A 15,609-nucleotide genomic window follows, 5' to 3' on the forward strand; every position below is an offset into this window, starting at 1 on the left:
GCAAACAGGGTAGCTATCTGACTGCAGTGTTAACCTTTTGTGACGTTAATAGATTGATAAGGCATCTCATCAAGGAATATTAGCAGTTAAAGTACAAAAATAGTGTAGCGACCCACACAGAAAGATGTGTGTTATATGTTAGGCTGTTAGTTGGTTGTTTACCAGTAGTGTTCGCGGGGTCCGACATGCCAATCAACCTGCTATCAGCCAATCACGGGAATGCCCGGAATGTTTGGATGCCGGGCATCCTGGTGGATGGCGAAGGGCATGGAGGGTGTTTGGCGCATTCGAAGTTAAGACCACACTGTAAAACCCGATAATAATAATAATAATAATTGTTGTAACTGATTACATCGAACATTTTAAGTAAATCGTTCTCAGATTTGTAAGTTAAAAAAGTATTCATTATTAAGTACCTTTTACTAGTCAATTTAAGTAACACAAACTTGATTTTGTAAGTTAAAGAAACATTACTGATTAAGTACTTTATACTAGGAAATTTGTTTTCACGGTACAAAAAAAAAATCTATTATAGTTCACTTAAATATTTTCACAACCTATGAAATAAAATGTTTAATTTCTCTTTACATCATTGTTTACTTAATCTTCACATAAGTTTTTTAAGATCAATGAAGCTATATGAACTCCAATATAATTAACAATGTTGCTTCATTTCAACTCAAAACTGGATGTTGGTTTAATTAAATGATTTGTTGAAAGTAGCTTTAAATCAAAATCCCAGTTTCAATGCAGGTAAATGTTTAATTAACAGTTCAGTGAATTGCATTGTTGCTCAAATAATACAAAATAGCATAAAAAGTATATAAATGTGTAAATACATAAATCTGCTCACTGATTTATAATGTCCTAATAATTGAGAGAGAGAGATGCAGAGAAAGAGAAACAAATGGAGAGAAAGAGATATTTTCTGTTTGGTCCTTCTTTAAACTTCTCCTGTCTAGAAGTACATTCTAGAAACAAGATGCAGTGTAGTAGTCATAGGTCCGGTGTTCTCCATCTAAACAACCGTTTTACTAGACAGGACTTGAAGGTGTCCATTTTAAATATGTTGATATCTCAATCACAACCAGGCCTGTTGGAAAATGGCATATCCATGCACGGCATCGAAGATCGTAAGTCGTAAACAAGCATCTACATCAGTTTAGGCAATAAGGCCAAATATGGTTGATAACTCTCTTACACCGTACAAAAAGATTGCACTTCTTAACATTTTTCTATAAAAAATTGTGCAAGGGCCTAAGAAAAAGGCCTGGGCCAAGTTTTAAAGGATACAGAAAAAGTTTAACATTACTGTTTTAGACATCCATACAAACCATTTTCTCAAATTTTAAGATGAACAATAATGCTTTCAAAACTTGAACAATAACACTCAAAACTTTCCATAGTTTTGCTTCAAACATTTCTGGAGTGACAGTAGTCCCTGTTCATATGAAAAGTCAAGGAGCAACTTCTGTTCAGTGAGATTACTCCACTGCCAAAAGTTCATTTTTAAGGCTCAACACCCTGGGCTTCAGTTTCCCATCCTCCAAGCCGATAAAGACTTTCTGGGTAAAGTCAAAGGTATTTGCCAAGTCTTTTGGGTAACTCAGATGCAGAGCGTACATGAGTGCAAAAAGCATGAAAAAGGCTTCAGCCAATGTGGAGAATTCGACAACTATGTTACCCTCAAGCACAACAGCAATCCTCTCTGGGCAGAAGAACGTGGCATCTGTTGAATTGCCTGTGATCAGAAGGAGCCCAACCGGTATGTCATTGAGTTTGGTTCACCAGACTGCGTCACCTGAAGACAAGAACAGAAAACTGTTATACATTCAAAACCTGCAACTAAAACCTTAGATTTCAAGAACAGAAGTGATACAATGTTGAATGACTTATTCCGCAATGACACAATCAAGCTTTGATGACTACAGGATAGTTCATACTCTACACCATCAGTGATTCTCAACCCAGATCCTCAGGGTCCTGCTGCCCTGCATGTTTTAGATGTTTCCTTGCTTCCATAAACCCAATTCAAATGAATGGGTCATTATCTAGCTCAGAAGATGGCTGATAATGACCCATTCATTTGAATCATGTGTCTTAGAAATGGGAAACATCCAAAACATGCAGGACAGGAGGTCCCTGAATAACCACGGCTGAGCTGCTCTACATGCTCCAATAATATGCTGATTTACATCCCACAGCTTAAGAAACCTGGAGTCATCGTCATGCAGATATGCAGGGAGACCACGGAGGACAGCAGCACGTCTGACATGGACATCAACTTGTTCCTTGAGTGTGAGAACATATTCTTGCTTGATTTGGGATGCTAAAACAGTATAGCCACACAATATATATCACAAGAATGAGCAGTCCAGATGAGAGTTCTAAGATAATCCACTGTAATATCAATCATCCAAGAAGCATAACCAACTCACCTGGCGGTCATAAGTGCTGAAGAGCTGATCCCGAACTTCGGCTACTCTCCCTATGCGTGCAGCTTTCTTCCTGAACAAGCTCTGAAGACGGGGGACATGTTGATCCAACTTGGCATAGAAGTGGTTCTTCAGGTTGATGTTTGTTATTCTGTGAAACTCTACACAAATCTGCACAAATATAAAAATACATGCCAAGATTGATGTAAATCTGAGTAAACCTGTCCAATTTATGCTTGCGTGTAAAAAGGGCTGTACAAATACATTTTGATTTGATCACAGCCATACAAAAGAATTACAAATATTCTAAGGAAAATATTGTCACCTGTGACTCTATTTTTAGGGCAGGCCAGCGTTCCAGGATGTCACCAAGAGGTAGGTTGTCATTGATAACCTCTTTGCGCGCAGGGCAAAGGTAGTCTGCATTAACTTTCAGGTGAAGGTCTTTGTCAGTCATCTTAACTTGTTCTAAAATTTGGAGCCTCAATTGCTCAAGGCTTGCACCATCTTCCCCTCTTGGGAAATTAGGGAGGAAATTTGCTTCTGCTCTCTTTGCTCTTTTGATGTTAGTTGTGGGGAGCTTGTTTGTCTGGGTTGTTCCTACTCCTCTTCCAAGAATTTACAGCTACCTCATGAAATCCTGCTCGACTCAACTTTGTGCGGTAGTTCCCCATCTTAAACTTTAAACTATTTTTCCAGCCATACCTTCCTGTCCGAGATCCTGGCTCTTTTAGACACAGATTCATTGTCATTGGGGTATGCTTTGAAGCTATGCATTTTGGCTGCAAGGATCTCTAGGATGTTGTGCTTTTGGCCCCTAGATAACTTCAGAGTTTTCCCTGTTCTCTCGTATGTGACATTTCCCTCTCCCAGTATGAGTTCTACCTCATAGGAAAAAGTGGGCACTGGAAAAACATCTGGCCATCTCTCAGTTCTGTCAGGAGTTATTGCATGGGGTAATATTATGGTGTCATCGGATGCTATTGAACTGGCATCACTCTCAGGCAGAGGTGTCAAAAGTATTCACATTCATTACTCAAGTAGAAGTATAGATACTAGGGTTTAAAATTACTTTTGTAGAAGTTGAAGTATCAATTCAAGCTTTTTACTCAAGTAAAAAAGTATAAAAGTACTGGTTTCAAAACTACTGAAAGTATAAAAGTTTTATCACCTGTTTATGCCCATTGAAAATGAACGCATTTTAGTTCAATGCAAATACATTAAAGAACCATATATGTGTAGCCTACTACTAAGCATTAACATGTGTTTCGTGGAGCGGAAGATATGATGACTAGTTGCCTTTAAGTATAATGCTGCAAAAAGTCAAACTTCAGAGGCATGTTATCAATAGACTTTATTCAAATTAGACGGCGAGTTTGTGAAAGCCATTAGCTCGTGGTAGCCTACTTGGGTGCGCAGAGCTTGCAGCGCATTCGAAAGGAGTTGTGTTTGCATCCAAACATGTCGAAAAATTCTTCCAGGTACGGCCAGGGATGTAGAAGGGTTGGCTAATCTTCCTAGCTACCAACATCCTCGCTGGTGCTTGGTTCGGACATTTTGCTCGAGTTCTCCTGAGTCTCTGCCACGGACATCTTTGTAGGCTCAATGTCTACAAGGGAACATAACTGCCCGTCAAAGTCTGGATCTTGGTATGATAAGCTAAAGTCAAAGTCTAGCTTAAACTTATCAATCATCATGGTTTTTAGCTCATCCACAGATTCTGGACGTGAAGCTAGAGTCATCTTTCTGATCATGTCTGTGGAGATATGTACATGCAGTAGCAAGTTTTGAGCTGTCATTTCCTATAATTAGAAAGAGAAGAATGGATCTATGATCAACATTCAGCTTTGCAAAACAGAATCAGGCAATTTCCAGATTTCTTTTTCATTTTGAATGAAAAACATGAATGGTTTGGATCAAGTATTACTGACCTAAAATGAGTAGTTAAAAAGGCGGTTCAGTTCAGTGAGTCTTTCTAGGCTTGTCATGATGGGAAGTGTCACTAATGGCATATTGGTGTGGTGACATTTACTGTGACATTACACCTGTTTTTTACTCTACTCCACTTAATCCTACATGTCTGTGATTGAAATAAATATTTTTTGTGTCAACAGGGGGGCGTCAGGTGGCTGAGCGGTGAGGGAAGCGGGCTAGTAATCTGAAGGTTGCCAGTTCGATTCCTGGTCATGCCAAATGACGTTGTGTCCTTGGGCAAGGCACTTCACCCTACTTGCCTCGGGGAGAATGTCCCTGTACTTACTGTAAGTCGCTCTGGATAAGAGCGTCTGCTAAATGACTGAATGTAAATGTAACATCAAATGCCCACCAATATTGTAAGCTGTGAGACTTACTGTGTCTTTTAGCTCTGACAGCTGATGCACTGAGAAATTGTCTGAGGATATCAGCTCAAATGATCTCACATGCTCTGTGTACCAGCACTCGTAGTTTCTGCAATAAAACGAAACCAAGTTACTCACAAGCAGTATATGCTCAATCCTGCTGAATTTTGGAAGTCCTCCAGTCTGGCCTGCAGAAACAAACATTCCTTTTGCATAGTCTGTGCCATGTATGGAGACCTTTGATGTACGATATATGTTTTGGCTATCTGTTTTTGTTGCTACGAAGTCTTTTGCCACTTGAGGCAGTGTGGCAACTTGGATGGGGTGACACTTGAAGCTTGTGTGTGGGGTCTGAAAAATGATGAGGCACTGAAATGATACGCCATCATGTGCTGATGCCTGGTAGCAAGAGTTTTAAAGACATTATTGAAATTGTGTGTGTCATGTATCACCCTTTTGAAAAAGCGATGTTTTCCCTCGAAACTCATAGTCCATAGGTGAACAAGAGGTCCAAAACGCTTTGTCAGTTCTGGGTAACGCTCAACATAATGATGCTTGGGTCGGAGCCTAAAATCTGGAAAGGTCGCTTGAAGACGTTGTCTGTGATCACTTATTTTAGTCTGCATGTACTGAATGGATTCCTCTGTGAAAGATGGGGACAACACCAGTTGCACAATTTCTTTAAGGTCCATCAATATGGCCCATGCTTCATCTCCTTCGGGAACTTTACTTCCGACCATGAGTGGTAATAACCTCAGCAATGTGGAATTTTCATGCCCATTCCCACCAATGCTTAGTTTAGCTGCAAAGTTCTTTGGTATCAGTTGTGGTTTATCAAGCCTATCAGAGTGCTGATATGGAAATGTGCGAATTTGTGTGTTCAGATATTCAAGAGTGAAATACTTCAGAGGAATCATCTCACGGATGCACAAGGCCAACTCAACTGGCACAATACCCTCAAACAGGTTGTGAAGTATATCAGGGGGAAACCAGTAATGGGATGAAAATGCTGCAATGCCTTGCTGAGAGAACACTCTCCTGTAACACCAAAGTGAGTTGCATTTTCTCCTTGCACAACATTCTGCACATGAAGATCATGGCTGGCTCTCGTTCTCATAGTAAACTCTCTTTCAGAAACGTCACTGGACTGTCTCTGGTCTGCAGTACAGCAACAGAATCTGCAGACATAGTGTGCTCAGAAACACTTCAAAAAACCTGCAAGACCATGGGCAGCCAAGTTATCAGCTGCAACACACAACACAGTGCCCTTGATACACTGGCCAATAGTCTCAATGAAAATGCCATCCTGCTCAAGAGTCTGCAAGTCTTTTAACAAAGGTGAAAGAACACTTTGATAACCACACCTTTGCAGATCAGGTACTTTGCATAGCAGAGCTAGCTGTATGACATGCAGGCTTGACCTATACTTACTGGGTAAATTGGCAAGCAACCAGTATACTGCACAAAGCTTGTGCAAACCTTCTAGATGTGCCTAAAAGATTAGCCAGTTCAATGTCATCCACATACAAAATCAGTGACAATTTCATCTCTCCTGCTTCGGACAATAATCGATTTTCCTTCTGTTCCATCTTCATGAGACATGTACATTCCAGGTGGCGATGGTTGGGCTTCTTGGATCTTGTCAAGAAGATCAGTATTTTTAAACATTGTTTGAAGCATTTGTAATATTGGAACATACACTGCTGTGTGTCCACTGGAATCTATAGTATACTGCACTGGCATTACCAGAGGTTAGGTACTCCTTACAAACGATTTTCTCCGTTTAGCAGTGGACAGCTCAGCACCTTCTGAAGTTGCACTGACAAAAATGTACTGACAAACTTTTCATGATAGCTTCCACTAATTCATGAACAAGGGCATCACAGATTGTCAGATCATGCTCTTGAAAAACCCTGATGACAGAGTCTCTCACAAGAGGTTCAGACGATGAGAATATTTGTGCCAAGTTTTCAACTATGTCCTGTATAGCCATCTGTGATACATGCAGAACACTGTGCATTTTCAAGAACAAAGTAGCCAAATTGTTTCTCAACTGAGCTTGCAATTCACCAGTGTCATCTCTGGATTCAGGAGGATTACACTCAGCTCTTACAGCCAGCTCAGGAGAATTCTGAGAGGGACCAGCCTCATCAGATTAAACGTGCATTGGTTCTCTGTCTATCTCATTCTTAAAGTATGAGACATCACAGTGGGGGTGATTCCTACTTTTGTGGGTATTGAAGGAGGAATACACATTAGTACGGTACTGACCATTTTTGAATGGACAATCCACCATCTCGTGTTGTTTTAAATGTGTCCTTAAATGACTAACAAGATTTTTATCATTGAATGGTTGCTTGAATCTACACACAGGACAGATGAATGACAGATGAATGACATATATTCCACCTGATTTTCACTGGGCACAACTGTCTAATTATGCATCCATGTTAAATGAGCTTTCAATGCACTTAATGACTGAAATGTGCAGATACAGTCATCATAGAGACAAGGCAATGGACTTACTGAGGAAAAATTGCTATGACGCAAACGATAGTGCTCAACCAACTGTGCCCTTTGATCAAAGACAGCAGCACAAAGTTTGCACCACCAAGCCATTGTAAAACGAATCAATATTCCTACAAAGTCGACATCCAAAATTCTAACCAAGTACGAAAACAAGTATGAGAGGTTTTAGGTTAATTTCCGTGTTGTGCACTGAATGGGCCTATTCATTCACATTTTAGTAACCAACATCAACATCACTCACAGAAATATTTAAGCCTAATCTTTTAGATTTATGTAATTTAATTGCATATAGAATTTCCATTCATTTACATTACATAGTTTGAATTTAAACAAACTAATAAACTTGAATTTAAACAAACTAATAAACTTAATATGATTTGTATTTGTCAATGTAATAAAATGTATTAGTTTGAAATGCATAAAAGCAGGTTTATGTTAATAAAGACTATTTGTTTGAAATGCATTATAGGCAGGTTTACAGGATAAACCCTATTTATTCAAAATGGATAAGATGCATGTACTTTTTATTAATACCCTAAGGATTTTAAATCCCATAAAAGTTACGGTAAAAAACTGGCAGCTGTGGTTTCCTGAAATCTACTGTAAAAAATATGGTCGAAATGTTCTTCTGTTAACAGTATACTTAAAAGTGAACTGTAACATTTACAGTAAAAACTGGCAGTTTTGGTTGCTACAAAAAACATTCAAAACTGGTATGAAAAGTAAATACTTTTTTATTTACATTTATTCATTATTTAAATACCACAAAGTCAATACATACTTTGGACGTTGGCTTCAGCTTGCAGAACAAACATTTTGAATAATTGAAATCTTTACCAGAAAGCCACACATTCAATAACCTTAAGACAACGCATTCTACAGAATGGATTAATGAACCAAATTCTTGGGTTAGGGTTAGAACTTTGTTATGGGCGGGGGGTGAGGGGTTCGGACAGACCTTCCCCAACTGCAAAAAAAAATGATAGGAAACACTGCATAAGTACACATATAAACATAACTATTGCTATAGCCATCCTTTTCTAAACCAAACACTGCAATATAAAGGAAAACCCAGGCCCATTCCAACCTATTGAGTTTACAGGCTTACGATAAACAGCCTGCTGTGAAATCATTTAGGACACACAATATGCTATAACTTATAACTGTGATATATTCTCGGGCTAAACATATCTTTATGTATCTTCACCCCAACTGATGTTCTGGGCGTTGATGGTTGTTTGTTGTGTGGTCAAGGCCAGAGATAACATCTGGGGGGTATTCCAAGTAGCGGGTTTAGTGAAAACTTTGAGTTGTTTAACCCTGAAAAGAGGCATACTCCGAGTTCCACGTTCCAGAAAGAGAGGTAACGAAACCTTTTGGTAAGTTGCCATGGTAACTTACGCTGTGAAACTAACCTGCTCGCTAGCAGGTTTTCTATGAAAAACTCTGCGTTTTCCTAGCAATCCCCACCCACTTTCGGATCTTGAAACAGTTTGCAGACATGGGGTGTCCTTTCCTGGGTCGGCCGATCGATTACGAGCAAAATATAATTTGCATAGTGTAATAATTCCAAAGAACACTTGTGAGATGCAATAATTATCAGGGAAGGTCTAGAACACGGGTGATTTATTGACTGCTCATTCCAGTTTCCATGTGTCGTTTTCTATCCCAAAAACCACCTGCCAAAGCAAGCTCGATAACCTAACATCATTCCTATTAGCGCCACCTAGTGGCTCCTGTAGATAATAATTTGTCGAAGCCACATTATCACATTCCTCCCCCCTTAAGACATCACTATGGACTTCCCATTTGAACATGTGGTAAAACCATAACCAATAGGACAATATAAAACTCTAAACTAATATAACACATGTCTACGTAATATGGTAGTACCATTGTATCCTGAGTTAACACTAGTAACAACCTCCTAAGGATTTCGCCATTGCCTACCCTGACCTTAAAGGAGACAGGACCAGTCACTGAGTCTATAAATCCTGGGATCCACTTAGGTCCCTGACTAAAGTTTCGGGTAAGGACCAGGTCCCCCTCTGCAAAGCCTCTGTCCTTGGCATGTTTGTCATGGTCCTCTTTTTGCTTGTTTTGTTTACCTTCCACCTTCCTTTTTAGATCTGGAAGAACCAAGTCCAGAGTGGAGCGTAGCCTACGACCTACTAACATTTCAGCTGGTGAAAGTCCTGTTGTCGATTGAGGTGTTATTCTGTAGGCAAACAATGCCCTGGACACCCTTGCTGATATACTCCCCCCTGCACTTTTTTTCATAATCTCCTTGAAGGTCTGTACGGCTCGTTCCGCCAATCCATTTGATGAAGGATGATATGGGGTTGAGGTAACATGCACTATCCCGTTATTTCTAAAGAAGTCTTGTGTTTCAGCGCTTACAAAACAAGTTGCATTGTCGCTCACCACCATCTCTGGTATCCCTTGGTTACTAAAACTCTGTCTTAGGCAATCCATAGTAGTGATAGATGAAGCAGAATTCACTGGGTACACATCCATCCATTTTGAATGTGCATCGATGATGATCAAGAACATCTTCCCAAAAAATGGGCCTGCATAATCCATGTGCAATCTCCTCCAGGGCTTCTCGGGAAACTCCCATGGGTGCAGTGGAGCCGCTGCTGGAGCTTTCCTGTGTTCCTGACAGAGTACAGGTCCTAACCAGACTCTCAATCTCTTCATCCATTTTTGTCCACCACACATAACTCCTTGCCAATACTTTCATTCTTGAGACCCCCGGGTGACTCTGATGTAGGTGCTGTAATGTAACTTTACGTGCTGGCTGTGGCAAAACCACTCGTGCTCCCCACAACACACAACCATCTTGCGCGCTCAACTCTGTTTTCCTGACTGCGTATGGTGCAAATTCAGCTCCCTCTGTCTGTGCTGGCCAACCTCTGACCACATGTTCTCTGACCCTAGACAGTACTGGATCTTTACCTGTCCAAGTGCTTACTTGTTCTGATGTCACTAATCCCAGGTCTGTGTCATCAAACATCAGAACTCGGTCCTCTTGAGCTTTGATGCTGGGTGTAAACGGCAACGGAAGACGGCTCAAAGCATCCGCGTTCCCATGGTACTTTCCTGCCTTGTATATGATTTCGTACTCATAACCCCTCAGAGTCACGGCCCATCTCTGGATTCTTGGAGAACCCATCTGTGGCACTGCCTTCATTTCATTAAAAAGAGCCAGTAACGGTTTGTGATCTGTGCATATGGTAAACTTCCTGCCATATATGTATTTGTGGAAATCATGCAAATGACAATGTTGCAATCTCAGACTGGGATCAGTAAATCCTTTCCATTTTGCAGGATTTCCCAATGTGATTGGCTGCATTGATGGCACCCACATCAATGGGTGGGAACCTTTGTACTCCAAACATTACAGCTAACCCCTCTTTGTCCAGCTGAGAGTAGTTCTTTTCTGCTGCATTCAGTGTCCTGGACATAAACCCTATTGGTCTTTCTGTCCCGTCCAACATACGGTGTGACAGCACTGCCCCCACACCGTAGGGCGATGCATCACAAGAGAGAATGACGTCTTTCCCTGCATCATAGTGAACCAACACCTCTGATGACTGCATTAGTTCCTTTGAGTGGGTAAATGATGCCTGCTGCTTCTCCCCCCACTGCCATTTTGTCTCCTTTCTCAGTAGTGTGTGAAGAGGAGCTAACACTGTAGACAGGTTTGGCAAAAACCTGTTATAATAGTTGAGTAGTCCCAAATAAGCCTTTAGCTCAGTCACATTAGTAGGAGCTGGTGCATCTTGAATTGCTTGTACCTTGTCGTTCAGGGGATGGATGCCTGTTGCATCCACTCTATGTCCTAAGAACACAGCCTTGTTCCCCATGAAGGTACACTCACTTCGCTTCAGACGCAAGCCTGCAGTCTCCAACTTCTGCAGCACCTCAGTTAGTGCTCTCAGGTGCTCTTGATCAGTCCTCCCTGTCACCAGGATGTCATCCAGGTAAATGGCCACATGCGGAATTCCTTGGAGAACCCCCTCAATTGTTCTCTGAAAAATAGCAGGGCTGCTAGAGACACCAAAAGGTAAACGTTTATACATAAACAAACCCTTGTGTGTGTTTACTGTACAGTATGTCTTTGAGTCCTCGTCCAATGTGATCTGTTGATATGCATGGCTCATATCTAACTTTGTGAACTTCTGTCCTCCTGCAAGAGTTGCAAAAAGGTCTTCCGTTTTGGGGATTGGATACTGCTCTAACTTGGATGCCCTGTTAACTGTTAATTTGTAATCCCCGCAGATTCGTACAGTATTGTCCGGCTTCAACACAGGCACTATGGGTGCGGCCCATTCAGAAAATTTAACTGGTTCTATTATGTCTTCTTTCAAAAGTCTGTCAATCTCTGTCTCCACATTTGGCTTCATAGCATAAGGCACAGGTCTTGGTTTGTAGAATCTTGGTGGTTCCTCCTTGTCGACATATATTTTTGCCGGGGGGCCTTTCAGTGTTCCAAGTTCCTCCTTGAACACATTCTCATGTTTCATTAACTTTTCCTCCAATGTCAACTGCTGTACCTCTTGTACTTTATTTATTGTTCCCCAGCCCAACTGTAGTTCTTTTATCCATCCCCGACCCAACAGATTTGGTCCAGTGCCTGACACAACTACTGCAGGCAGCTGTGTCAATGTCTCTTTGTGCTTAACTGTCACCTTAACTGCACCCAATGTGTCTACTCTCTCACCCGTATATGTTTTCAAATGTAAAGAGCAAGGCTTTAAGCTAGGAACTCCGACCTTGCCTCCCAACTTTGAGTACTCTGATCTGTTCATAATAGTAACTCTGCATCCCGTATCTACCTCAAACTTCACATCCGACCCATTTACCTTCAAGGTTATTTTGATAGGTGATACTTTCGGGATGTCCTCTGACATGCTATACATTGTAAACATTTCTACTTCTTCCACATTGCTCTGTTCAGCTTCCCTGCTGATGTGATGTGCCCCATACTTGGTTTTCACCTTTCCTTGGTTTTGCCTTCCTTCCTCTCTTGGTTTAGACACTCCGGTAGATGATCTTGCCCTACACGCCCTTTTTATGTGACCTTGTTTACCACATTGATGGCACCTTTCCTCCCGAAAACGGCACTCATTTGCCATGTGATTTCCTGCACATCTGTAACACCGCCTTATGGACCCCTCTTGTGCTGGTGTATCACTCTGACGCGTGCCAAACTGGAACACACTTCCTTGACCCGTCTCTGTCTTCCCCGTCATATTAGCACTGTCTTCGCTTTTACCTTGTATTTCTCTCACATCCTTGGTAGCAGTCTCCATCGCTTGAGCAAGGACCAATGGCCCTTCAAAAGTAAGTCCAGTCTCGGATAACAACTTCAGTTGCATACGGTCATTATTTATACCGCAGACCAACCTATCTCTCAGCATCTCCTTTAAGTTGTCCCCATAATGGCAATCCTGTGCCAATCTACGCAGCGCCGCTACATAGTCGCTCACACTTTCATCCCCGCTTCTGTTCCTTGAATTGAACTTAAACCGTTGCACGATTTCGCTCGGCTTCGGGTTGAAATGCGCCTTTAGCAAGTCCACTAGCTCAGCGAATTGCTTCACTCCCGGCCTCACAGGACTAAGCAGATTCCTCATCAGACTGTAGGTTTGACTTCCAACTGAACTCAACAAAATTGCTCTTTTCTTGCCCTCATCATCAATGCTGTTCGCCTCGAAAAAATGGCCCAGCACTTCGCAGTATTCTTCCCAAGACTGTGTCTGATGATCAAAGGTCGATAGTGATCCTACCGTGGCAGCCATGACTCCGCTAACAGCTAGCCAGTAGTGATGGGCATTCCGGCTCTTTTTCGTGAGCCGGCTCGTATGGCTCAGCTCACCAAAAAGAGCCGGCTCTTTTGGCTCCCGAACGGCTCTTTAAAAAATACATGTTTTAACTATGAATTTGACTATGATGGGTGTGAAAACAATTTGAATTAAATTATGAAATTAAATCATACTCGACTGTAACCACATATCTTTAAAAATGCATTGATTTGTCATGGCTCTCCTCCGAGTTTTGACTACTCTCTGACTGTGTGAGTTGTCTCGGCCCTCCCTCATGCAGGATTGACAGGAACAGAATGTGAGGATGATCGTGTGCGCCTTTAAGCCTACAATTATTTTTTTGTTGTTCTTTGAATTAGTCAATTATTTTAAATACAATTAAAATTAGTTATTTCATATTCATTTAGTTTTTATAGGCTGTATTAATCTATTAAAAATAGAGTCGGCTCTTCAGATATGCGAGCCAGCTCCCGACGTTCACCTTCAAGAGCCGGCTCTTAGAGCCGGATCGTTCACGAACGACCCATCACTACTAGCCAGCGTTAGCCTTCCAGAAACGAGCTCCTTCGACGTCTGCACGCACAAACGCAAAAACGTTGACGTCTCCCGTCAGCTGTTCACCTCGTCGCCAATGTAATAATTCCAAAGAACACTTGTGAGATGCAATAATTATCAGGGAAGGTCTAGAACACAGGTGATTTATTGACTGCTCATTCCAGTTTCCATGTGTCGTTTTCTATCCCAAAAACCACCTGCCAAAGCAAGCTCGATAACCTAACATCATTCCTATTAGCGCCACCTAGTGGCTCCTGTAGATAATAATTTGTCTAAGCCACATTATCACACATAGCCTTACGCCAGGAGAGGATTTTAAGACCGTGATTGGATGTACTTTAATTCCCCGATGAATACCTACGCGAACGTTACCGTTTTTCATCACATTCAATAATTTATCTCACCAACATTCTCCATCCATACATTGCTAATGTAACACACCGTGGACGTGCTCTCAGAACAGACCAAATGATATGCGTTGCTCTCCGTTTCTTTGCCAACGGGAGTTTCCTATACAACATTGGCGATGCAGAACATCTCGGAAAAGCAACAGTCTGCCGAGCCATAAGAAAAGTGGTCCTGGCACTGAAAGGCCTACTGCAGACCTACGTAGTCTTTCCTGGGCACAAACCTCTAAGGACCATCAAAGAGGAATTTCACATGATTTCAGGTGACTGATGTAGCACACATTCAGTTTAAGTCAATGAAGAAATTTGAAATCATGCAAATGACAATGTTGCAATCTCAGACTGGGATGAGTAAATCCTTTCCATTTTGCAGGATTTCCCAATGTGATTGGCTGCATTGATGGCACCCACATCCCCATCATAGCTCCATCCATTAATGAAGGAGACTATGTGAATAGGAAGTCATTCCACAATATTAATGTGCAGGTAGATTTACTGTCTTACAATAATAAAGACTACAGCACAACTTTAAAATATTGCAGCTAATATCTCTTCTCCGCACTGGCAAGATTATATGTGATGCAGCACATTTGATCTCAAATGTGGAGGCCAAATGGCCTGGCTCGGTACATGACTCAAGGATATATCGCGAGTCTACCCTGAGCAACAGAGTTGCAAATGGTAAGTTAAGCTTTGAACAAATAACATTCCCTTGTCTCCCTCTTCTACCACACTCACAATGTACCCACTATATACTTACAGGAGAGTTTCATGGCCACCTGCTTGGTGACAGAGGGTACCCATGCCAGCCCACTCTGATGACCCCTTACCATGACCCTGAGCCGGGCCCTCAGCAGTGGTACAATGTGGCCCACTGCAGGACTAGAGCCCGGGTGGAGATGACCATAGGCATTCTCAAAGCCCGGTTCCAGTGCCTACGTAGACTGAGGGTAAAACCAGAGAGGGCATGTGATATTATTGTGGCATGTGTTGTTCTTCATAATATTGCCACTATTAGAGGAGAGCAACACCCTGCCGTACAAAACGACCCTGAGGACGACCATCCCCTCCAACCTGCAGATGTCCAAAATGGGAGAGAAGTCAGAGACATACTGTGCCACACACACTTCCACCAACCCTGACACTGAAATAAACACAAATCATTACCATTTCATTTTGTCTTCTTTATTGCCTACAAATAGAAATGCAACAATTAATATTAATATATTGTTCTGACAATTAACACTCACTCACCTGTGACCATGCACCCACCTGCAGATGGTGTTCTAGCAATTCAATTTCTAGATCCGTCTTCTTTATCTTCCGCCCCAAATACACCATCTCTTGGTCAGTTTTCTCCATTTGTTTTAACAAATGGAGTTTGTACAAGTCCTTAACTGGTAACTGGGAATACATTAGGATTACATTAAATCCCAGTTCTACACACAGAATTCACTTGCCATTTACTGAACATCTCACTGTCTGTAGCTGTGCTTTGGAGGTTGATGGACCC

At 41.6% G+C, this 15,609-nt stretch overlaps 1 protein-coding gene across 1 annotated transcript; it reads left to right on the plus strand.

Annotated features, from left to right (window-relative positions):
• Positions 1-14,097: 14,097 nt before the first annotated feature.
• Positions 14,098-15,238, plus strand: LOC136954729 (putative nuclease HARBI1). The gene is made up of 4 exons (XM_067248369.1): positions 14,098-14,359; positions 14,470-14,582; positions 14,666-14,777; positions 14,859-15,238. Exons 1-4 carry the CDS (start codon positions 14,158-14,160, stop codon positions 15,236-15,238), a joined length of 807 nt encoding a protein of 268 aa, XP_067104470.1. The 5' UTR covers positions 14,098-14,157.
• The last annotated feature ends 371 nt before the right edge of the window (positions 15,239-15,609 follow it).

The sequence above is a fragment of the Osmerus mordax genome, chromosome 12, assembly GCF_038355195.1.
Source record: "Osmerus mordax isolate fOsmMor3 chromosome 12, fOsmMor3.pri, whole genome shotgun sequence".
In the NCBI taxonomy this organism is placed as follows: Eukaryota; Metazoa; Chordata; class Actinopteri; order Osmeriformes; family Osmeridae; genus Osmerus; species Osmerus mordax.

Excerpts from the sequence above, each read along its gene's own strand:
- LOC136954729 (XM_067248369.1), top strand. The coding sequence starts at position 14,158 with ATGATATGCGTTGCTCTCCGTTTCTTTGCCAACGGGAGTTTCCTATAC. Across the intron at positions 14,360-14,469 it reads GGAATTTCACATGATTTCAG|GATTTCCCAATGTGATTGGC; the intron begins GTGACTGATGTA and ends TCCATTTTGCAG. Across the intron at positions 14,778-14,858 it reads GAGCAACAGAGTTGCAAATG|GAGAGTTTCATGGCCACCTG; the intron begins GTAAGTTAAGCT and ends ATATACTTACAG.